This window comes from Carcharodon carcharias, chromosome 5, assembly GCF_017639515.1.
Source record: "Carcharodon carcharias isolate sCarCar2 chromosome 5, sCarCar2.pri, whole genome shotgun sequence".
Lineage (NCBI taxonomy): Eukaryota > Metazoa > Chordata > Chondrichthyes > Lamniformes > Lamnidae > Carcharodon > Carcharodon carcharias.
Window position 1 is genome coordinate 84492928 of NC_054471.1, and position 24115 is coordinate 84517042.

General features: G+C 43.0%; 1 protein-coding gene and 1 non-coding gene across 2 annotated transcripts; one reads left to right on the forward strand and one right to left on the reverse strand.

The window, feature by feature from the left end:
• Positions 1-614: 614 nt before the first annotated feature.
• Positions 615-17896, reverse strand: sdhaf4 (succinate dehydrogenase complex assembly factor 4). Its single transcript, XM_041187284.1, has 3 exons — positions 17802-17896; positions 4661-4810; positions 615-2619 (listed from the first exon to the last, which is right to left on the reverse strand). Exons 1-3 carry the CDS (start codon positions 17848-17850, stop codon positions 2510-2512), a joined length of 309 nt encoding a protein of 102 aa, XP_041043218.1. The 5' UTR covers positions 17851-17896; the 3' UTR covers positions 615-2509.
• Positions 17897-17948: 52 nt separating this feature from the next.
• On the forward strand, positions 17949-18020 carry trnam-cau. The gene has a single exon. It is a non-coding gene; the product is annotated as a tRNA-Met (tRNA).
• The last annotated feature ends 6095 nt before the right edge of the window (positions 18021-24115 follow it).

Sequence of the window (24115 nt, forward strand, 5' to 3'; positions counted from 1 at the left end):
ATAGAGTAGTGGACACAAAATATCTTCATTTTAATTTCAAATTCGTTAATGCTGAATATACCACTAGCAATAACAAGGCTGCATGCTTTAATCCTAATATCAAATTATATCAATGGCCTAAAATTGGGCCAGATTGCTGGCATAATTGGAGCAATCAGAAAGGAGGAGAAAAATGGAGTGGGACTCAATAAACTCAGTTCTCCACCCATAAGAAACTGGCAGTTTTGAGGCAGACGTGGAGACCATTTGTGTCCTCCCACTTCCAGACTGATATGGTATGGTCTAGCCTCTGGAATTTATTGTTCCCCTCAACAGAGGATCCAATGAGCAGTGCACCTGCAACAGTGCAAGGTGGCAATAGTAAAGCAAATAGGATGTTCAATTGTATTCACAAAACAAATAAGTTGAAATCCCTCATTTATACTGAACCTATACAAACCTCTGGTCAAGCTGCAAATGGATACAGTTTTGTTTGCTGTGATATCAAAGGGTTATCTAAAGGAAGCGCAGAAAAGTGCAACAAGGTTGATCTCTGGTACCAAATACCAATGAGAAAAGACCTGATAAGTAAAGACTCTTGAATCTTAAAAAAGACATTTTGGAAGGGATCTTAATGATGTGTACAAGATTTTTAATTGGATTGAGAAAGTGAAACAGTAGTTCTTGGTATGAACATACATGCGAACATGCTGGGACAAAAGTTCAAAGATTCAGAGTTGTAAAAGTCAAATTTAGGAAAAATTTCATTATTTCTTTACACAGATTATCAATAGCTGGGCTTGAGAATGGATGTTATAATGCACATATTAGTCTGAGATGAAATCAAATGGGTTTTAGGGCCCATTTTGGTGATATTCACCATTGACAAACCTCGTAGGTGAATCCCTGCAGCAGTCTGTCACAAAAAGCCCTGAACAGGAAAAATGAAAATCAACCTTTAACTTTGTTTACAATAAAATTGGCTATTTAAAACACCTGTATAGCAAAAACATTACTGTTACAAGTTAGGGTATTTTCTCAGACATTCTGTCAGGTACAGCTAGCCATTCCTATAAGCAATCTGAGGTTATTAATGCTTAGTCTGCACTGCCCAATATCAAAAGGCACAATAGCATTACCAAAGTGTACAATAGTATCCCCTTGTGGTTTGAACTTGATATTCATGTCTTCTGCATTTGTGCTTCTTCAATCTCTCTGATGGTTGACTGAGGCAATATTTGAAAAGGCCTGTAATCACAGGAGGCCATTCAGCCCATTTTGTCTGCATTAGCTCTCTTCTCCCCATAACCCTACACATTCTTCCTCTTCAAATAATTCCCTTTAGAATGCCTCGATTGAACCTGCCTCCACCACACTCAGGCAGTGCATTCCAGACCCTAACCACTCACCGTGTGAAAAAATTTTTCTCATCACTTTTGCGTCTTTGGCAAATCACTTTAAATCTGTGCCTTCTCGTTCTTGATCTTTTTACAAGCGGGAACAGTTTCTCCCTATATAATTTGTCCAGCCCCTTCAGGATTTTGAATACCTCTATCAAATCGCTTCTTAGGCTTCTCTTCTCCAAGGAAAACAGTCCTAATTTCGCCAATCTATCTTCATAACTGAAGTTCCTCATCCTTGGAACCATTTTTCTGAATCTTTCCTGCACTCTCTTGAGTGCCTTCACATTGTAAAGTTCAGCGGCCAAGATAAATAAATAATCAATAAGCTGCTTTATTTCACACGAAAGTGAATATATAGTAGTTATGATCAAACTCACTTCATTCATTCAATCAGTAACATTTATCTAAGCATGTCACAAAACGAAGGCGCTATGTTTCCCCAGATCAGTGGGTTAGTCGCAGCTTTGCAACTTTCTGTTTCAATAGCCTAACTGATTGTCTGTGTACAAAAGTCTGATAAACATCTGCTAAGAGTAACATGCACTGTAACAAAATAATGGAACGAATATGACACACAGGACAATTTTTCAAATGCATGGAATTTCAGCCAGTGGCTGGGACTTGAGAAATGAATGAGGCATAGCCGGCCCTGATTGATCCACCGTGGAAGAAATGGGTGGATAGAACAGTCCAAACCGTTGTTCTTCCAGACGTCAAGTTGTTTTCCTCGCCTATTATGATATGTTGCATTATTCTTGTTACAAAAATATTAGTGCACACACAAATAGCGCTTGTGTCCAGACACATGCTAAGCTGCCAAGGCATCCTAAAGATAGGGTCACATCTTTGATGTGAACTTAAACTTTTACATTTAATTATTTCTACATTAATCAATTGTTGCAAAATAATTCTTATGAAGAACTTTGTTTCGATAATATTTATTGATAAATGATTTTCTAAATTGAGACCAAAACATATATCTTTCATGGTGGCTAAAATACCATTGGCAAATCCCACCAGTGAGAACCTGCTCTAAACCCTTATTTTAACATCAACGTTGTCATGTCATGCTAGAATATACAGATCAACCTCAACTTATTTACAATATGTGCATCACTGCACTTATTCTAAAAGTCAATACAGCGTCCCCTTCTCTCCCAGTCCCCATAGCGGGTAGGCTCAGGGCCTCTCGGTCCATTCTTCTCCTTTGTGACAGGATTGATGTCATCAGGAAACCCTAGAAGACAGAACATCAGTTATATATTGTCAATTGGGTAATTGTGTTATGAGAAACATTACACTGGAGCCCTGAGGTCCCCCAGCATTCCAGATGCCAGTTTTCAGCCAACTTGATATATTCCATGTAATATAATGGCTTCTCTTCCCACCTTTGCACTGTTACTTCAATCCTTGACCCCCTCCCCTTGGCACATGAACCAAAAACATGTCAGTTTTCACATGTACGCTGATGACACCCAGCTCTACCTCACCACCACCTCTCTCAACTCTTCCACTGTCTCCAAATGATCAGGTTACTTATCTGACATCCAGTACTGGATGAACAGAAGTTCCCTCCAATTAAATATTGGGTAGACTGAAGCCGCTGTCTTCAGTCTCTGTCACAAACTCCACTCCCTCGCCACCAACTCCAATTGGCAACTGTCTGAAGCTGAACCAGGCTGTTCAAACCTGACCCTGAGATGACTTTTCAATCACACATCTGTGTCATTACCACCAAGACTACCCTTTTCCACCTCCTAACGTTACCTGACTCTGCACCTGCCCCATCTCTTCTGCTGCTGAAACCCTCATCCATACTTGTGTACCCTTTAGGCTCGACTATTCCACCGCATTCCTGGCTGGTCTCCCACATTCCACCCTCCATAAACTTGAGCTTATTAAAATACTCTGCTGCCCATGTCCTAACAGGAATCAAATCCTGTTCACCCATCACTCTGTTTGCTGACCTACATAGGCCTCCAGTTAAATAATGCCTTGATCTTAAAATTCTCATTCTTGTTTTCAAATCCCTCCATGGCCTCACCCGTCCCCATCTCTCTAATCTCTTCCAGTTCCATAACCCTCTGAGATATCTACACTCCTCTAATTCTGGCCTCTTGAGTATCCCTGATTTTAATTGTTCCACCATTGGTAGCCATGCCTTCAGCTGCTTAGACCCTAAGCTCTGGAATTCCCTCCCTACACCTCTCTGCCTCTCTACCTTACTTAAAACTTCTTAACACTTCTTAAAACCTACCTCAGATGACCAAGCCTTTGGTCATCTGACCTAATATCTTATTATGTGGCTTGGTATCATACTTTGTTTTATAATGTGTATGCGAAGCACACTGGGACATTTCATTACATTAAAGATGCTATATAAATACAAGTTGTTGCTTCTCAAGCTGCTGACATGCAATACAGTACTTCAACAGGAAGACTGAAAAAACAATAGGTTTGAGAGCTTATCCCTTTAACATTCAGTGTCAGCTTGAATTGATATAGACGCGTGCCAAAGTGCCCACAGGACCCCAGTTATGCTGACTGGTTTGGTTTTCTGATGAAGCATGCTAATTACCTGTTGATTCTATTCACTAAAAATAAAAAACAGAATTTAAACAATACATTCATCATCTGTGGAAAAGAAACAATATTGATGCTTTAAAACATTTCTTGCCAAAAATCTCAGTAAACAATCTGATATGTCCTTTACAATGCTACAATAAATCAAACTACTGCACTGAGATCAGATAGAGTCCCAAAAAGATTGGCCACTCCTTAGGTTTTGTTAGCTTTAAATGTCCAGTTTTTAAAACCCATTTACTTAAATGTAGTGCTTCAATAAATAGTCATGTAGAAAATGGTCAATAATTGACAAAGCTTCCAATCTGATTCACAATCCGTTGCAATGAGCAGCACAATGAGCCGAAGAATTAACATGTGGCACAGTGCCAGTTTACAAATTCCGTGTTGCACTCCAACACATTTCTGTGGTGTTGCCATAGGGTGGAAGTGCTTCAGCTCAGAGAGGAGGGAAAATCAAAGGAAATGTTGTGCCAACTGCTTTCATACACTTCCAGGCAGGTGAGTCAGAGCATCATTCCTGGTGACTCACCTTCTCAGCACCAGTCAGCAATACCATAGGGGGTTTGCTCTCAAATGAAAAATTCTGATGCAGCTGCTGGCAAATGAGTTGCCTTTTTGTAAGGTTTCAAATTTCATTATGTAAACTCCCACATTAAATACAGCAGTCCCATTCAAAAACAAAAAGCACTCACTTTCCAGGGGATCTTTTCCCACTGGCTCCTGTTGTGGATTATCCAAGCGGCCGACAGGGGTTTCAGGCTTTCTCAAAGGTTCCTTTCTGAGCCCCTGTTGGCCCTCTGTTTTAGAACGAGCTGATCTCCAGGAGTTCCACAATACAAAACCTATGCATGGTACAACTACAATCAGTGTGAATTTAACTTGCCTGTAAGCATATCTATAAGTACTTTAGACAACAGTGAAAGAAAACTAGTCAGACTTTGCTACAAACCAATGTTGAAACACACTCAATGTAGATACTGAAAATCAATCTTATGACAATCTGTGCACTGAATTCCAAACAGTATTGTTAGATAATGTGGAGAGCGCCCAGTGAATTAATGTCATTTTTTCATATATTTAAGGCACTATTACAATAGCTTATATTTATATAGCACCTTTAATGTAATAAAATGTCCCACAGTGCTTCACTTACAGCATTATAAAACAAAATATTACACTACACCACAAAAGGAGATATTAGAGGACAAGTGACCAAAAGCTTGCTGAAAGAGGTAGGTTTTAACGAGTTTCTTGAAAGAAGGGAGGTAGAGAAGCGGAGAGATGTAGGGAGGGAAATCCAGAGGTTGAAGATTTGGCAGCTGATAGTATGGCCACCAATGGTGGAGCAATTAAAATCAGGGATGCTCAAGAGACCAGAATTAGAGGAGTGCAGATATCTCACAGGGTTGTGGGTCTGGAGGAGATTACAGAGATAGGGAGGGGTGAAGCTATAAGAACATATTAGGAGGAGTAGGCCATTCGGCCCCTCAAGCCTGCCCCACCATTCAATAAGATCATCGCTGATCTGCCCCTGGCCTCAATTCCTTTCTCATGCCAGCTCCTCATAGCCCTCAATTCCCCGATATTTCGAAAATCTATCTACTTCCTCTTTAAATACTTAATGTGATCTGGCCTCCACAACTCTCTGGAATAGAGAATTCCAGACATTCATTACCCTCTAAGAGAAGAAATTCCTTCACATCTCAGTTTTAAATGAGTGTCCCTTTATTCTGTAACTATGTCCCCTAGTTCGAGATTCCCCCACTAGTGGAAACATCTTCTCAACATCTACCCTGTCAAACCCCCTCAAAATCTTGTACGTTTGAATAAGATCACCCCTCATTCTTCTAAACTCTAATGAATAAAGGCCTAACCTGTTTAGCTGTTCTTGATAAGTCAACTCCTTCATCCCAGGAATCAGCCTAGAGAATCACTTTTGAACTGCCTCCAATGCCAATATATCATTTCTTAAATACGGGGACCAAAACTATACACAGTACTCCAGGTGCAGCCTCATCAACACCCTGTACAGCTATAACAAGACTTCCCTATTTTTAAACTCCAACCCCCTAGCAATACAGGCCAAAATTCCATTTGCCTTCTTAATTACTAGCTGCATCTACATGCTAACTTTTTGTGTTTCATGCACAAGAACACCCAGATCCCTCTCTGCTGCACTTTTTTGGAGTCTCTCTCCATTTAAATAATAGTCTGCCTTTTGATTCTTCCTACCAAAGTGCATGACCTCACATTTTCCCACATTAAACTCCATCTGCCAAGTTTTTGCCCACTCACTCAACCTGTCTATATCCCCTTGCAGATTCCTTATGTCCTCATCACAACATGCCCTCCCATCTATTTTTGTAACATCAGCAAATTTGGATACATTATACTCTGTCCCCTCTTCCAAGTCATTAATATAGATAGTAAATAATTGAAGCCGTAGGACTGATCCTTGTGGCACTCCACTTGTTATGTCTTTCCAACCTGAAAAAGACCCATTAATCCTGACTCTCTTTTGTGTTAACTGATCGTCAATCCATGCTAACACATTACCCCCAATACCGTGAGCTCCTATCTTATGCAATAATCTTTTATGTGGCACCTTATTGAATGCCTTCTGGAAATCCAAATACACTACATCTACCGGTTCCCCTTTAACAACTCTGCTTGTTATAGCCTCAAAGAACTCTAGCAAATTTGTTGACTCTGTTTGAATGCATTAAGCTTTTCTAAATGTCCTACTATTTCTTCCTTAATAATGGACCCTAGCATTTTCCCAACGACAAATGTTAGGCTGACTGGCCTGTAGTTTCCTACTTTTTGTCTTCTGCCCTTCTTAAACATGGGTGTCACATTAACAGTTTTCCAATCTGCTGGGACCCTCCCGGAATCCACTGAGTTCTGGAATCCTCCCGGAATCCACTGAGTTCGGGAATATTTCAACCAATGCCTCTACTATCTTTGCAGCCACTTCCTTTAAAACCCTTGGATGCAGACCTTCAGGTCCTGGCGAATTGTCTGCCTTTAGTCCCATTAGTTTGTCAAATACTTTGTCCCTCATGACAGAGACTGTTACAAGATCTTTCCTCTCATTAGCTCTTTGCTTATCTGATATTTTTGGGATATCTATAATGTCCTCCCCTGTGAAGACCGATGCAACATATTGGTTTAAATTATCTGCCATTTCCACGTTCCTCGTTATCAATTCTCCAGTCGCATCCTCCAAGGGTCCCACACTCACTTTAGCTACTCTCTTTTTATATACCTGTAGAAGTCCTTGCTGTTTGTTTTTACATTTCTTGCCAACTTACTTTCATTATCAATTTTCTCCCTCTTAATTGGCTTTTTAGTCATGTGCTGCTAGTTCCTAAAAAATTTCCAATCCTCTGGCCTAACACTAGTTTTTGCCGCGTTGTATGCCTTAGTTTATGATTGGATATTCTCCTTAACCACCTTTGTTAACCATGGGTGGTTCATCCTTCTCATCAAATCCTTCTTTTTGACTGGGATAAATTGTTGCTGAGCATTATGAAATATCTGCTTAAATGTCTGCCACTGCTCATCCACTGACCTTCCCCTTAGTTTATTTTCCCAGCCCGCTTTAGAAAACTCTTTCTTCATACTTCTGTAATTGCCCTTATTTAAGTTGAGGACACTGGTTTGAGAGCCAAGTTGCTCACCCTCAAACTGAATTTGAAATTCTACCATGTTGTGATCGCTATCCGCTAGAGGATCCTTAACTACGATATCTCTTAGTAATCCCACCTCATTACTAGATCTAAAATTGCCTGTTCCCGGGTAGGTTCTGCAACGTATTGCTCAAGGAAACGTTCCCTGATGCACTCTACAAGTTCATCTTCCATATTACTCCTGCCAATCTGATCTTTCCAATCAATATGCAGATTAAAATCACCCATGACAATTGTTATGCCCTTCTTACATGCCTCCATTATTTCCCAATTTATACTTTGTCCTACAGTGAAGCAACTCTTTGGGGGCCTATAGACAACTCCCACCAATGACTTCTTCCCCTTGCTATTCCTTATTTCTACCCAAACTGATTCCACATCACCATCTATCGTGCCTATGTCACGACTCACCACTGCACTGATATCTTCCTTTACTAACAAAGAAACCCCACCTCCTTTTCTTTTTTGCCTATTTTTCTGGAACGTCGAATACCCTTGAATATTGAGTTCCCAGTCTTGGTCACCCTGCAACCAAGTCTCTGTAATAGCTATCAAGTCATATTCAATTATTTCTGTTTGTACTGTCAACTCATCTATCTTGTTACAAATGCTGCGTGCATTAAGATAAATCCAAAAGAAACAGGAAGCAGAGTTTTGGATGATTTCAAGTTTATGGTGCGTAGAATGTGGGGGACTAGTCAGGAGGACATTGGGATAGTCATCTAGGAGAAACAAAGGTATGGATGAGGGTATCAGCAGTAAATAAGTCTCCACATAGGAAAAAGGCGGTATTATTAAGCACTGAAGCATGGTTCATTGAACTTGTCGTGCAAATCTATACTGTGATTAAGCATTATGACCCCCTTCCTCCCCACCCACTGCCCCCCAGTGTTAACACCCGCCAGGAACCTGGGAGAGGCAAAAAAGACACAGGCCAGAATTTTACGTTCAGCCTGCGGGCTCAGCTCAGTTGGGAAGCTGACTGCCGCCAGTGGTCGGCTCCACACCGTGATTTTACATGGGCGGGCCAATTAAGACAGCAGCAACAATGAGAAGGGGTGGGCGCTCAATGTCCGCCAGGTCCAATGGCGACCCGGTGGCCGATTCAAAAGCAGCCGTGGCAGCCATGCAAAGGCTGCCAGTGAAGCACACGCACCTCGTCATGAAGCTCCTTACTGGTGAACACGGCAGGCAGGAGGGCAGGTCGGCGGGGAGGTCAGCTCCGCGTTTTTCTGATAGAGTGTCTCGCTGCCCTCCTGGAGGAGATGGCAGCACGGAGAGAGATCCTTGTCCCCAGGGACGGGAGGAAGAGGCCCCCCCACTTCAACAAAAATGCCTGGGAGGAGGTGGCATCCAGGGTGAGCTCCCATGATGTGGTGAGGTGCACATGGATGCAGTGCTGTAAGCAGTTCAATGATGATCTGCAATCAGAAAGGGTGAGTACTGTGTTGGCAGGGGTCACTTAGCACAACAATTAGGAGCTGGAGGAGTGCAATGCACCTAAGTCAATCGGGCACTTCAGTCCCACGCTCCTGATTTACGGGCACCTGGTGCGGAGTGGGTGGAGGACCTCCTCATGAACCTGCTCCTGAGCCTGGCCAAGTTAACCATTAACAGGTCCAGGCAGTGGGCAATTGAGGGGGTTGTCCAACCTGACTGTCTGCCCCTCTTCCGCGGCTAGGCTCGCAGCCAGGTGTCCCTGGAGAGGGAGCATGTGGTGTCTGCCGGCATCATCGAGGCCTTCCGTGCCCGGAGGGAACCACAGGGGCTGAGGTACTTTATCGACCCCCTTAATCACATTTTGGTTTGATGTTTGTAAGTTTCCTTTAAATTTTGTCTTTGGTTTTCCAGTTACCCTAATTTAGGGGCTGTGTTTATTTTGTCCTTCATTTTATTATTTTAGTTTAGTTGACTCCAAAAGAATTAAGTCAACCTGCCGCAGTGAGGTTGGGGCGCCACAGGGAGGTAAGAGTGCAGTGCACGGAAGTCAGAATGTCAGTAATAGCAACCATTCTACATTAATGTGAGCCTCGAACATGGAATCCCCATTGATAAATGGAAAGATGAAGGCACCCTGGTCCGGGTGCCAGGCATGCACAGTAACAGTGTAATGAAATGTCCTTGTTCTTCCTTTCAGGCTCACCAGCAGCCCATCGGGGTGAGGAGCCTGAAGGGCCACCACTGACCCCAGAGGACAGCAACCGTCAAAATGCACCTGCAGCACACCCTCTCAGCGAAGTAGACACCAACGCAGATACCAGCATCTCGGTGGGCATTGGATTGGCGGATAGTATCTTGGCGCACAGCAGTGAGGGCACTTCACACTCGCTTGAGGTGCAGGCGGAGGCAGAGAGTGCCCAGGGCACCAGCAGTCAGATGACCTGCTGGGGACCAGGACAATGCTCAGTTGGTGACTGATGATGTGCCACTGGAGTCATCCCTGAGGCAGCAGATGCTGGAAGTCCAAGGAAGGAGGATCTGGTGGAGATACGCGAGGGAATGCGTGCCATGGTCTCTGTTGTAGAGTCGTCCTTGCGGAGTATGAGCAATGCAATGACCCTCACAGCCGAGCACACTGCCTCCTCCATGGAGAGAGTGGCCACTCTCATGGAGAGGCTCCTCCACGAGTTGAATCAGGGGTTCTTGAGAATGCGCTCGGACCTGCAAGCCCTCAAACCAGCAATGACCTCAGGCGGTCACTGTCAGTGTGGGAGAGGGATTGGGCACCAAGTATCCCAGCTATGTGCCCATCCATCAATGGTGAGCAGGGAAGTCCAAAGCGACCTCACGTTGGCACACAAGCTGCTTGTTGTCTCTGTGGGCTCCACTCAGGGTGCTCCAGCCCCTCTGCCAGCAACATCCAATGAGGCTGCGGTGACTGGGAAGATGCCAGCTGTGGCACTGGCTGCTCCCTCCAGGCGGGGCCAGCACAGGCTCCACTGGCCAGAGGATGCCCGCCAAGGTCATCAAGGCTAACATGACAGCACAGTAAGCAGGCTGTCTCAAATGCCAGTGCCAGCGAGGGGGGAAGCACCTAGATGTAGCGCTCACAAGCGAAAACTTAAAGCACCTTAAGCACAACGTATATATATTTTCCCCCACATTTATGTTAAATGTTATTTGGTTTGATGGATAACACCAATTTAATTTGTATTATGTATGCCAGGCACCACATCATTAAATGTGTTTCTGTTCAACAAGCCTCTGGGTGCTTCATTAGTTCTGCAGGTGCAGGGTAACCCATGATGTTATGAGCGACTTGGTTGTCATTGAACTTTATTGAAATTGCACATAGGAATATTTGCTTGGTGAACAACATGCACTGTCAGAGATCAAGTATGGAGCCTGAAGCCCTGGCATGTGGTGGCGGTCCTTATTTGGTAGCCTAGCCAAAGGAGCGTTGGAGCAAAACGTCCCGGGTGTCCCTGCCTCCCTGGAGTTACCCAGGTCAGTGTCTATCCCCTCAGCATTCTCTTGACTGTGCTCGTCCTCAGATTCATTACTGGACTTATCGTTTGCTGCCAGAGCAGTTGCGTCAACATTTTCTTCCTACACTGCGTCCCCCCTTTCCAGTGCCAGATTGTGGAGAGTGCAGCATGTAACCATTATCAGCGACACCCGCTCCGGAGGGTATTGCAGTGCTTCCCCTGAACGGTCCAGGAATCGGGAGCGCAGGGAATAGTTGACCATTTATACAACCATAGAACACCACAGCACAGAAAACAGGCCATTCGGCCCTTCCAGACTGTGCCGAAATATTAATCCACTAGTCCCACTGACCTGCACCCAGTCCATAACCCTCCAGACCTCTCCCATCCATGTATCTATCCAATTTATTCTTAAAACTTAAGAGTGAGCCCGCATTCACCACGTCAGATGGTAGCTTGTTCCACACTCTCACCACTCTCTGAATGAAGAGGTTCCCCCTAATGTTCCCCTAAACCTTTCTCCTTTCACCCTAAAGCCATGTCCTCTCGTGTTTATTTCTCCTAATCTAAGTGGAAAGAGCCTACTCGCATTTACTCTGTCTATACCCCTCATAATTTTGTAAACTTCTATCAAATCTCCACTCCTTCTTCTACGCTTCAAGGAATAAAGTCCTAACCTATTTAATCTTTCCCTGTAACTCAACTCCTTAAGACCCGGCAACATCCTAGTAAATCTTCTCTGCACTCTCTCAATCTTACCGATATCCTTCCTACAGTCAGGCGAACAGAACTGCACACAATACTCCAAAGTTGGCCTCACCAATGTCCTATACAACCTCACCATAACATCCCAACTCCTATACTCAATACTTTGATTTATGAAGGCCGGTATGCCAAAATCTTTCTTTACAACCTTGTCTACCTGTGACGCCACTTTCAGGGAATTATGTATCTGAACACCCAGATCCCTTTGTTCCTCCGCACTCCTCAGTGCCCTACCATTTACCGTGTATGTCCTACCTTGGTTTGACCTTCCAAAATGTAACACCTCACACTTTTCCGCATTAAATTCCATCTGCCATTTTATGGCCCATTTTTCCAATTGGTCCAGTTCTCTCTGCAAGCTTTGAAAGCCTTCCTCGCTGTCCACAACACCTCCAATCTTAGTGGCATCAGCAAACTTGCTGATCCAATTCACTACATTATCATCCAAGTCATTGATATAGACAACAAACAACAATGGTCCCAGCACAGATCCCTGAGGCACACCACTAGTCACAAACCTCCAGTCTGAGAAGCAATCATCCACTACCACTCTCTGTCTTCTCCCACACAGCCAATTTCAAATCCAGTTTACAACCTCTCCATGAATACCAAGTGTATGAACCTTCTGAACTAACCTCCCATGTGGGACCTTGTCAAAGGCCTTACTAAAGTCCATGTAGACAACATCCACAGCCTTTCCTTCATTTACTTTCTTGGTAACCTCCTCGAAAAACTCTACAAGGTTCGTTAAACACAACCTACCATGCACAAAGCTATGCTGACTATCCTTAATCAGCCCTTGGCTGTCCAAATAATTATATATCCGATCTCTCAGAACACTTTCCAATAATGTACCTACTACTGACGTCAGGCTCACTGGCCTGTAATTACCTGGTTTACTTTTGGAGCCTTTTTTAAACAACGGAACAACATGAGCTACCCTCCAATCCTCCGGCACCTCACCCGTGGCTCAGGACATTTTAAATATTTCTGCCAGGGCCCCTGCAATTTCTACACTAGTCTCCTTCAAGGTCCGAGGGAATATCATGTCAGGCCCGGGGGATTTATCTACCTTTATTCGCTGTAAGACAGCAAGCACCTCCTCCTCTTTAATCTCTATATGTTCCATGATACTAACGCTTGTTTCCCTTCCTTCCTTATGCACAATGCCAGTTTCCTGGGTAAATACTGATGCAAAAAAAACGTTTAAGATCTCCCCCATCTCGTGAGGCTCCACACATAGACGACCACTCTGATCTTCAAGGGGACCAACTGTGTCCCTTACTATCCTTTTACTCTTAATATACTTGTAGAAACCCTTCGGGTTTACCTTCTCATTATCTGCCAAAGCAACCTCATGTCTTCTTTTTGCCTTCCTGATTTCCTTTTTTAGTATTTTCTTACATTTTCTATACTCTACAAGTACCTCATTTGCTCCTTGTTGCCTATACCTGCTATACACCTCTCTCTTCTTCTTAACCAGATCGCTAATATCCCTTGAAAACCAAGGTTCCCTATGCCTGTTAACTTTGCCTTTAATCCTGACATGAACATGCAAACTCTGCACTCTCAAAATTTCGCCTTTGAAGGCCTTCCACTTACTGAACACATCCTTGCCAGAAAACAACTTATCCCAATCCATTCTTCCTAGATTCTTTCTCATTTCCACAAAATTGGCCTTTCTCCAATTTAGAATCTCAACTCGAGGACCAGACCTATCCTTATCCATAATTAGCTTAAAACTAATGACATTGTGGTCACTGGACCCAAAATGTTCACCTACACATACTTCTGTCACTTGACCTGTCTGGTTCCCTAATAGGAGATCAAGTATTTCATCCTCTCTCGTTGGTACCTCTGTATATTGATTTAGAAAACTTTCCTGAACACATTTGACAAACTCCAAGCCATCCAGCCCTTTTACAGAATGGGAGTCCCAGTCAATAAGTGGAAAGTTAAAATCTCCTACTATCACAACTTTCTGTTTCTCACATTGGTCTGCTATCTCTCTACAGATTTGCTCCTCCAATTCTCTCTGACTATTGGGTGGTCTATAATACAACCCTATTAGTGTGGTCACACCTTTCCCATTCCTCAGCTCCACCCATTTGGCTTCTGTAGACGAGCCCACCGGGCTGTCCTGCTTATGCACAGCTGTGATATTTTCCCTGACTAGTAATGCCACTCCTCCCCCTTTCATCCCTCCCCCTCTATCACGTCTGAAACAATGGAACCTCGGAGCATTGAGCTGCCAGTCCTGCCCCTCCTGCAACCAAGTCTCACTAATAGCAATAATGTCGTAATCCCACATGCCAATCCACGCCCTAAGCTCATCTGCCTTTCCGACGATACTCCTGGAATTAAAATAGAGGCACCTGAGAACATTTCTATCACATACAGACTCTTGATTTCTGTCTATATATGCTTTCCTCTCTTGACCTTTATCCTCCTCCACCTCACTACCTGCTCTAACACTCTGGTTCCCCTCCCCCTGCAAATCTAGTATTTGTATATTATGTATAATATTAATATTATGTATATTATATATAAAATGTATGTACTGAGATCAAATAGAAAACAGCTTTGCAACAGAAGGCAAGTGGTAATGATAAATGGGAATTATTCTGCCCAGAAACAAATAACCTACACATGAAATACAATGACTGCAGTAGTATTAAACTTGCAGATGACATCAAGGAACCATATAGCACAAAAGGCCATTCATCTCATCATGCCTGTGTCGACTCTTTGAAAAAGCAATCTAATTACTTCCACTCCCCCACAGCTCTGCAAATTATTCCCCTTCAAGTATTTATTTAATTCCCATTTGAAAGTTACTAATGAATCTACTTCCATCCACTATTTCAGGCAGATCCAGATCTCAACAACTCACTGCAATAAATACCTCACACCGACTCTGGTTCTTTGGTCAATCAGCTTAAATGTGTCCCTTGGTTACCAACCTTTCTGCCAATGGGAACAGTTCCTCCTGATTATTCTATCAAAACCTACTGTGATTTTGAACACCTCTATCAAATCTCCTCATTCTCTGCTGTACATCCAGCTGGGTGAGCAGATAACAAATAGAAAATTAAGTGCAAATGGAGTGAGGTATGGAAAATAGACACTAGTTTGAAGAAATATTGGGTATTGCATTTAGAAAACAGCTACCATTCAATAATGTTTTTTTCTACAATTTGTTGTTGGTATGTGGTTGATACTGATGACTTAAAAAATTTAGCGTGTAGTGTGGGATGAGAATTATATGTTGGCCAGACTAGTTGAAGTGGCATTTTAAGGACACTAGTAAACTAGTTGGGTTCAACAGATTTCAGTCAATTTCCAGTGTTAACCCAGAATTGGCAGTTGTATGAATCCAATTCCACAACTGAACATGATCAATGTGAACACTCAAACACTTGAATTGTTAGTCTAGAAGCAGAACCCCGAATCCACCATATCCTATAACATTCAGTGGCCTATTTTAAAGTTTGATTTTGCCAAAGACACAAAGAAAACTCTGTTCCTCTTTAAATAGCAACATGGGTTTCTTTCCTCTGCCTGAATAGAGTCAGGTCTTCAATTTAACATTCTCACTGGTAGAAATACAAAGGGAGAAAGATTTTGAAGTGGCCATTGATCATACTCTGAGCAAAACTGGAATTTGAAGAATAATACTGACATTGCGCAGATCAGTGGCAAGTCTAGTTCTGGAGTATGATGTGTAATTTCCATCAATCTACCCCAGAAAGGATATAGGTTCATTGGAAACATGTTCAGAAATGATTCAAGGCATTACGTGACTAACATAAGAACTAAGAGCAGGAGTAGGCCACTTAGGCTCTCAAGCCTGCTCCACCAATCAATAAAACCATGGCTGATCTGATGTGGCCTTGACTCCACTTTCCTGTCTGCCCCCATAACCGTTGACCCCCTAATCAAGCAATAATCTAACTCAGCTTTCAATATATTCAATGACCCAGCCTCCATTTCTCTCTCGGGAAGAGAATTCCAAACACGAACAAACATCTGAGAGAAGAAATTCCTCCTCAACTGTGTCTTAAGTGTGAGACCCCTGACTTTGAAACTGTGCCCCCTGGCTCTAGATTCCCACACAAGAGACATAGGCCAGGATTTTCCCGTCAGCAATTTGGGGGCGGGGCCCGCTCGCTGACAGGAAAATGACGCGGGATGACATTGGGAGGAAATCAGCTGTCTGCCTGCCGACCTGTCAATGGCCAATTAAGGCCATTGATAGGCTAATTAAGATTGTTAAAGACCCTGCCCTTCCAACCTTAAGACTGGCGGGCAGGCCAAGAGCCCCAGCGGGCTCCTGATTATACATGAAACTTCATCCACTGGCAGGATGAGGTTTCATGTCCTTTTTTAAAAAGTTTCATAAAGTTTGTGTGTTTCTTATTAACATGTCCCATCTCGTGTGACATTGTCACATGAGGGGCACATGTTAATAATTTTAATATTTTTCTATTTTTGGAGTTTTTTTACCTGAAGTAATCTCCCTTGGTCGCAGGGAGCAGTGCGCTCGAAAGAAAGCACTTTGACAGATGAGGAATCCCTCCTCCCCTGCACAGGAAGCACATAGCACTTCCTGTCGAGCAGGCCACTGGGCGGGCCTTAATTGGCCCACCAACTCAAAATAGCAGCGGGCCCCGTTTCGGCGGCGGAGTTCGGCTGCCCGCCTGCCACCGAGCCGGTGGGGCCCGCTCACCCACCAAAGGCAAAATTCTGCCCATTATCTCAGCATCGACCCTGTCAAGCTACCCCAGCACCCAGAATCTTATATGTTTCAATAAGATTGCTTCTCATTCTTCTGAACTCCACGGAATACCAGCCAAGCCTGTTAAGGTTTAGACTAAGATCTAAACTTACCTTCACTGGAGAAAATACTGATTAATGCCTTAAAATGAATGAGCATAAGACCGCATCCAAAATAAAGGGGAAAAGTGAAGGCAATAATCCAGTGAGGAAGGATGACTACATAAAGAACAGGACTAGAAACTAAATATTGCAGGTTATAACGCCATCGGAAATGACAGGGAAGGAAGTGGGAGTGGGGTAGTTGAGTAATTAGAGGTAACATAATGGAAGCAGTAAAAAAGGGACAGATGGTTAGAAACAGAATCCATATGGACTGAAATAATAGAGAAGGGATCGATCACACTAATAGGAATATCGCACAGATCATCTAATAATGGAAAGGTCCTGAAGGGAGAAATAGGTAAATAAATATGCAAAATGAGTGAAGAACATAGAATACAAAAACAGAATTACCTGGAAAAACTCAGCAGGTCTGGCCAGACCTGCTGAGTTTTTCCAGGTAATTCTGTTTTTGTTTTGGATTTCCAGCATCTGCAGTTTTTTGTTTTTGAAGAACATAGAATGATGACTATGATGATAATGATGAGAGATTTTAACTACCCTAAATAAATTGGCAAGATGCAGCGCCAGGAGTACATGCAATAGAAGTTTTACAGAGGAAAAGAAGGGAGGGTACCTGGTCAAGGGTCTGAAAGGGTTTGATTGTGTCCACACAGAGAAGGTATAATGGAGGTGATCAAAAGTAAGGACCATAAAGATAGAATGGCTACTATTAAATGTAATAAGGATTCAGGAGAAACTTCTTTACTTAGAGAACTGTTAGAGGTGGAACTTAAGGGTTGTTGAGATGCACAACATTGAAGGGGAAGTTAGATAAACACATGAGGGATACATTGTTGAGGTTCCACAGAGAGAGCCAGATGTTATTTATAGGAGGGAAACAGATGGGGACTGCTGTGGAGCACTAAAACCAGCAGCGAACACTAATGTCCAATTCTCCTGTTCAGTCAGTGTGTGAGAGTGGATCTAAAGCGAGGGATTGTTCAGAAGGTGACAGTATTTAACAATATTTCATCTTCCCCATGCCAGCCCCCGTCCCGGTCACTCACCTTGCCGTCTCCTCGCCAACCAGCCCCAACTTGAAAGCATAGCCGCCATTTTGCTGCTGGTCACGTGACACGGGATCTACCGCAGTTAATCATCGCGATCGCTGCTATGAATGAAGAGTGCGCGTTTCCTCTGCTGTAACTGTCAGGAGCAGAGTGGCGCAGCGGAAGCGTGCTGGGCCCATAACCCAGAGGTCGATGGATCGAAACCATCCTCTGCTAGCTGTAATTTTTAATTTCCGCAGAGAGCTGATGAGCACCAGTTGCTCAGGGATGTAAAAATAATGCCACAATTATTATTTTAAAATCATTAAAATTAATTTAGGTGGGTTTAAATTAATTTAGATATTACATTAAAATTAATTTAGATAGGTTTAAAATTAATGTTAAAATGTGATATAAACAACAATAAATCAATTAAATATAATCAATACACATTAAATGTCAAAAATAAAAATACCTGGAAAAACTCGGCAGTTCTGGCAGCATCTGCAGAGAGGAACACAGTTAACGTTTCGAGTCCTTATGACTCTTCAACAGAACTAAGTAAAAATAGGAGAGGTGAAATATAAACTGGTGTAAGGGGAAGGTGGGACAAGTAGGGCTGGATAGAGGGCCAGTGATAGGTGGAGATAACCAAAAGATGTCACAGACGAAAGGACGAAGAGTTGTTGAAGGTGGTGATATTATCTAAGGAATGTGCTAATTAAGGGTAGAAAGCAGGTCAAGCAAGGTACAGATAGCCCTAGTGGGGTTGGGGTGAAGGTAAGAGATCTAAATAGGCTAAAAGGTAGAGATGAAACAATGAATGGAAATACATTTAAAATAACGGAAATAGGTGGGAAAAGAAAAATCTATATAAATTATTGGGGGAAAAAAGGGGGGGATTGGAAAGGAGGTGGGGATGGAAGAGAGAGTTCATGATCTAAAATTGTTGAATTCAATATGCAGTCCGGAAGGCTGTGAAGTGCCTAGTCGGAAAATGAGGTGCTCTTCCTCCAGTTTGCGTTGAGCTTCACTGGAACAATGCAGCAAGCCAAGGATAGACATGTGGGCATGAGAGCAGGGTGGAGTGTTAAAATGGCAAGCGACAGGGAGGTCTGGGTCATGCTTGCAGACAGACTGAAGGTCACCCAGTCTACATTTGGTCTCTCCAATGTAGAGGAAAATGCATTGGGGGCAACAAATGCAGTAGACTAAATTGAGGGAAGTGCAAGTGAAACGCTGCTTCACTTGAAAGGAGTGTTTGGGCCCTTGGACAGTAAGGAGAGGGGAAGTAAAGGGGCATGTGTTGCACCTTCTGCGGTTGCATGGGAAGGTGGCGTGAGAGGGGGGTTGAGGTATAGGGGGTGATGGGGGAGTGGACCAGGGTGTCACGGAGGGAACGATCCCTGCGGAATTCCACTGGGGGGGGTGAAGGGAAGATGTGTTTGGTGGTGACATCATGCTGGAGTTGGTGGAAATGGCGAAGGATGATCCTTTGAATGCGAAGGCTGGTGGGGTGATAAGTGAGGACAAGGGGGACCCTATCATGGTTCTGGGAGGGAGAGGAAGATGTGAGGGCGAATGTGTGGGAGATGGGCCGGACACAGTTGGGGGCCCTGTCAAACACCGTGGGTGGAAAACCTTGGTTAAGGAAGAAGGAAGACATGTCAGAGGAACTGTTTTTGAAGGTAGCATCATCAGAACAGATGCGACGGAGGCGAAGGAACTGTGAGAATGGGATGGAGTCCTTACAGGAAGCGGGGTGTGAGAGCTGTATTCGAGGTAGCTGTGGGAGTCGGTAGGCTTATAATGGATATTGGTGGACAGTCTATCACCAGAGATTGAGACAGAGAGGTCAAGAAAGGGAAGGGAAGTGTCAGAGATGGAACATGTGAAAATGATGGAGGGGTGGAAATTGGAAGCAAAATTAATAAATTTTTCCAGGTCCAGACGAGAGCATGAAGTAGCACCGAAGTAATCATCGATGTACCGGAGAAAGAGTTGTGGGAGGGGGCCAGAGTAGGACTGGAACAAGGAATGTTCCACATACCCCATAAAGAGACAGGCATAACTGGGGCCCATGCAAGTACCCATAGCCACATCTTTTATTTGGAGGAAGTGAAAGGAGTTTAAGGAGAAATTGTTCAGTGTGAGAACAATTTCAGCCAGACGGAGGAGAGTAGTGTTGGATGGGGATTGTTCAGACCTCTGTTCAAGGAAGAAGCGGAGACCCCTCGGACCATCCCGGTGGGGATGGAGGTGTAGAGGGATTGGACGTCCATGGTGAAGAGGAGGCAGTTGGGGCCAGGGAACTGGAAATTGTTGACATGATCCATTGTTTTATCTCTACCTTTTAGCCTATTTCGATCCCTTCCCTTCACCCCCACCCCACCCACACTAGGGCTATCTGTACCTTGCTTGTCCTGCTTTCTACCCTTAATTAGCACATTCCTTAGATAATATCATCACCTTCAACACCTCTTTGTCCTTTTATCTATGACATCTTTTGGCTATCTCCACCTATCACTGACCCTCTATTCAGCTCTACCCCCCACCCCCCCAACCCCTTAAACCAGCTTATATTTCACCTCTTTTCTATTTTTACTTAGTTCTGTTGAAGAGTCATAAGGACTCGAAACGTTGACTGTGTTCCTCTCCGCAGATGCTGCCAGACCTGCTGAGTTTTTCCAGGTATTTTTATTTTTGTTTTGGATTTCCAGCATCCGCAGTTTTTTGCTTTTATCACATAAAATGTCATCCTTGCCCAGATTTAAAATATTTCTACCTGAAATTAATTTAAGCAGATTTAAAATTAATGATAAAATATGACACATATATGATGAAAGCTTTAATAAAGGAATAAAATATAATGAATACATATACACAATGAATGCCAGCAGGCCCAGAATTATAAAATAATTCACCTTCTTAAAAGGAATTTAATTAGAGTTAAAATTATTTAGAAAATTGCAGAATTGTTACGGCGCTGAATGATTTAGCTTGGCTTGTCTTTGCCAGCTCTCCGAATGAGCAATGCACTGAGTATTATTCCCTCACTTTCTCCCCATAACCCAGCGCGTTCTTCCTTTTCAGATAATATTCCAATTCACTTTTGAAATCCTTGATTGAAACTGCCTCCACCACACTCTCAGACAGTCCATTCTAAATCCTAACCACTTGCTACGTGAAAAAGTATCTCATGTCCCCCAATGCTTCTTTTGCCAATTACTTTAAATCTGTTCTCTCATTCTTGATTCTTTCATGAATGGGAACAGTTTCTCCCTATCTACTCTGTCCAGAACCACTATGATTTTGAATATCTCTATGAAATTTCCTCTCAACCTTCTCTTCAAGCAAAACAGTCCCAACTTCTCCAATCTATCTTTATAACTGAAGTTCCTCACTCCTGGAACCATTCTTGTGAAGCTTTTCGATATTCTCTCTAATGCCTTCACATCCTTCCTAAACTGTGGCTCCCAGGAATGGACGCAATACTCTAGCTAAAGCTGAATCAGTGTTTTATACAAGTTCAACACTTCCTTGCTCTTTTCCTTCATGCAACTATCATAAAATCCTAGGATACTGCATGCTTTGTTGGCCATGCTCTCAACCTGTCCTGCCACTTTCAATGACTTATGCATGTATATACCCAGGTCCCTCTGCTTCTGCACCCCTTTAGAATTGTACCCTTTGTTTTATATTGTGAGGGACTAAGACCTCACACTGTATATTTTTATAAACTAAGTATAGATATGCTAATTGCTATTTCTAAAATTTTTAAACTGGACAACAACCATTAAAATGGTTGAACCTACGTCTATGACACCCAAACAAAAGAAGTTACTTGACAGTTTCAGGGAAACTCGCATCTCATTATCTCTGAGGAGCCACTAACGACCACCCATGGGCTGCTCAGCCCAATACAAAAGCCACCTGCTTTTAATAACCCAGGCAGGCCAACAGGAGGCAGCTTGTCTGCTAAGACAAATGTCCCCCAACTGTCCTTTCAATTCCCAATGGCTGAGATATTTAACAGACTTTGGAACCCAGACAATGGATAGACTGGATTTGATGGTCAAAGACAGGGTGGAGAGGTGGGTCGTCATGTGACATAGACTTCTTGCTTATGGAACAAGTAATATTGCCTTGCTGAAGTGCATAGCTTAGTCTGCTGTTTACCATCTAACTAGCAGCCTCACAGACAAGGAAGGAGCTCTGCCCAGATGGAATACTTGGTCCCATCTATACTGCTCCTGCTGGAAATTCTGTACCATCACCTACAAGACTGATTCATCTCTGCATTCCTATCTCATTGCATGAAGTCAACACCACTGGAAAAGTGAATTATCCAGCATCAGTTTTCAACCCACCAACCTCTGTGAAGGAATACCTCATTTTCCTTTGATCCTGGAATTCATATAAACCAATATTTGTTTTCTCTGTGGCTTCTGTACTATAAAACCTTCTTTTCTCTATCCCTCTCTTTACTGTCTAAGTGCGGAGTCGAAATTGCAACCCTCCTTTCATGGTTTGAATGTGTTTAATAAACTAACCCTTTGAGTTCATCCTATCTCCAGCTTGCTGTGGGGTTATGAATAGAAAATTAGGTCACACAAAAACTGAGGGGTTGGGAAATACATCACCGCTTAAAAAGAGGGAAACAAAAAACACTTTTCTGTTTACAGATGGGTGGCGAGAGGAGAAATTAGTGTTGTTTAAATTAATCCCCCCTCCTTGGTGAAGATTAATGCAAAGCCTTAATTTACTACTCAGTTATGTCATATGCCTCCATGTATAAGTTCACTTATTGGTCCCTAATCGGCCTTACTCCTCTTTTTATAACCCCTTTACTCTTTATATGTATAGAAGACTTTGGAATTCCCTTTTATGTTGGCTAACAGTCTCTTTTCATACTCCCTCTTTCCTTCTTTTATTTAATTTTTTCACTTCCCTTCTGCACCATCTATATTCAGCTTGGTTCTCCAAGGTATTATCCACCTGACATCTGTCGTATGCACACCTTTTCTCCTTCAACTTAATCTCTATCTCTTCTGTCAGTTTTTAAGCTTTGGATTTCTTTGGGCTACCTTTCCCTTTCATAGAATTATATTTTCACTGTGCCCTAACTATCTCTTCTTTGAAGTTAACCCATTGTTCAGATACAATTTTTCCTGCCAACCTTTGATTCCATTTTATTTGGCCCAGATGCATTCTTACCCCATTGAAGCTGGCTTTCCCCCAGTTAATTATTCTTACTCTGGAATATTCTTTGTCCTTTTCCATAGACACCCTAAACCTTATGGTACAATGATCACTGTCCCCTAAATATTCTCCTACTGACACTTGATGACCTTGGCCCACCTCATTCCCAAGAACCAGGTCTAGAAGTGCCACCTTTCTCTGCCCTTTACACTGCTACTATCCTAGTCTATAATCAAATAATATGATATATGATAACAATATCATAAGAAAATAAAAATAATATAAGAAAATAAGTATGCTTGATAGAGGTGATTAAAATCAACAGGGGTCTGGAAACAATAGATAGGGAGAAACTGTTTCCATTGGTGGAAGGATCAAGAACCAGAGGGCAGAAATTTAAGGTAATTGTCAAAAGAAGCAATGATGACATGAGGAAAAACTTTTTCATGCAACAAGTAGTTAAGATCTGGAATGGACTGCTTGAGAATGTCATGAATGCAGATTTAATTGAGGCTTTCAAAAGGGAATCAGATCCTTTTCTGAAAAGGAAGAATGTGCAGGGCTATGCAGAGAAGGTGGGTGAATGTCACTCAGAGAGCCAGCATAGACATGACAGGCCAAATGGTCTTCTTCTGTACTGTGACCATTCTATGATTCTATGATATATTGTTATGCCCTCTGGTTTCCCCAAGTATAAAATAATTACAGTTTAGATTCAAAATGCTGGAGTTTCATCATTTAATTTTTACATCTCTCCTTTCGGCTGGTAGACTGACACAGCGGCTGGGATTTTCTGTGCCTGCCGGTGTCAGGTGTTTTTGATACCATGAACGGACAATTTCCATGATTGGCTTCATAACAGTGTGAAACCAGTTTGTGATTGTTTGCTCAGCCCGCCAACAGCAGGCTGCCTTTCCCACCATTGGACGTCAAGAACCTCATTGTAATACACCTGCATATCATTATCAGGCCAGCCCACCGGAATCGTCCACCCACCACTGGATTGACGTCCATGTCAGTGGGTAAGCACACTGACGTGTTTCACAACAGCACATAAAAGGCGTGAACTTGGCAGGCTGTACTTTGAGGGGGACTTCGAGGTAAGTACACAGCAACGATGTGCAGCGCTC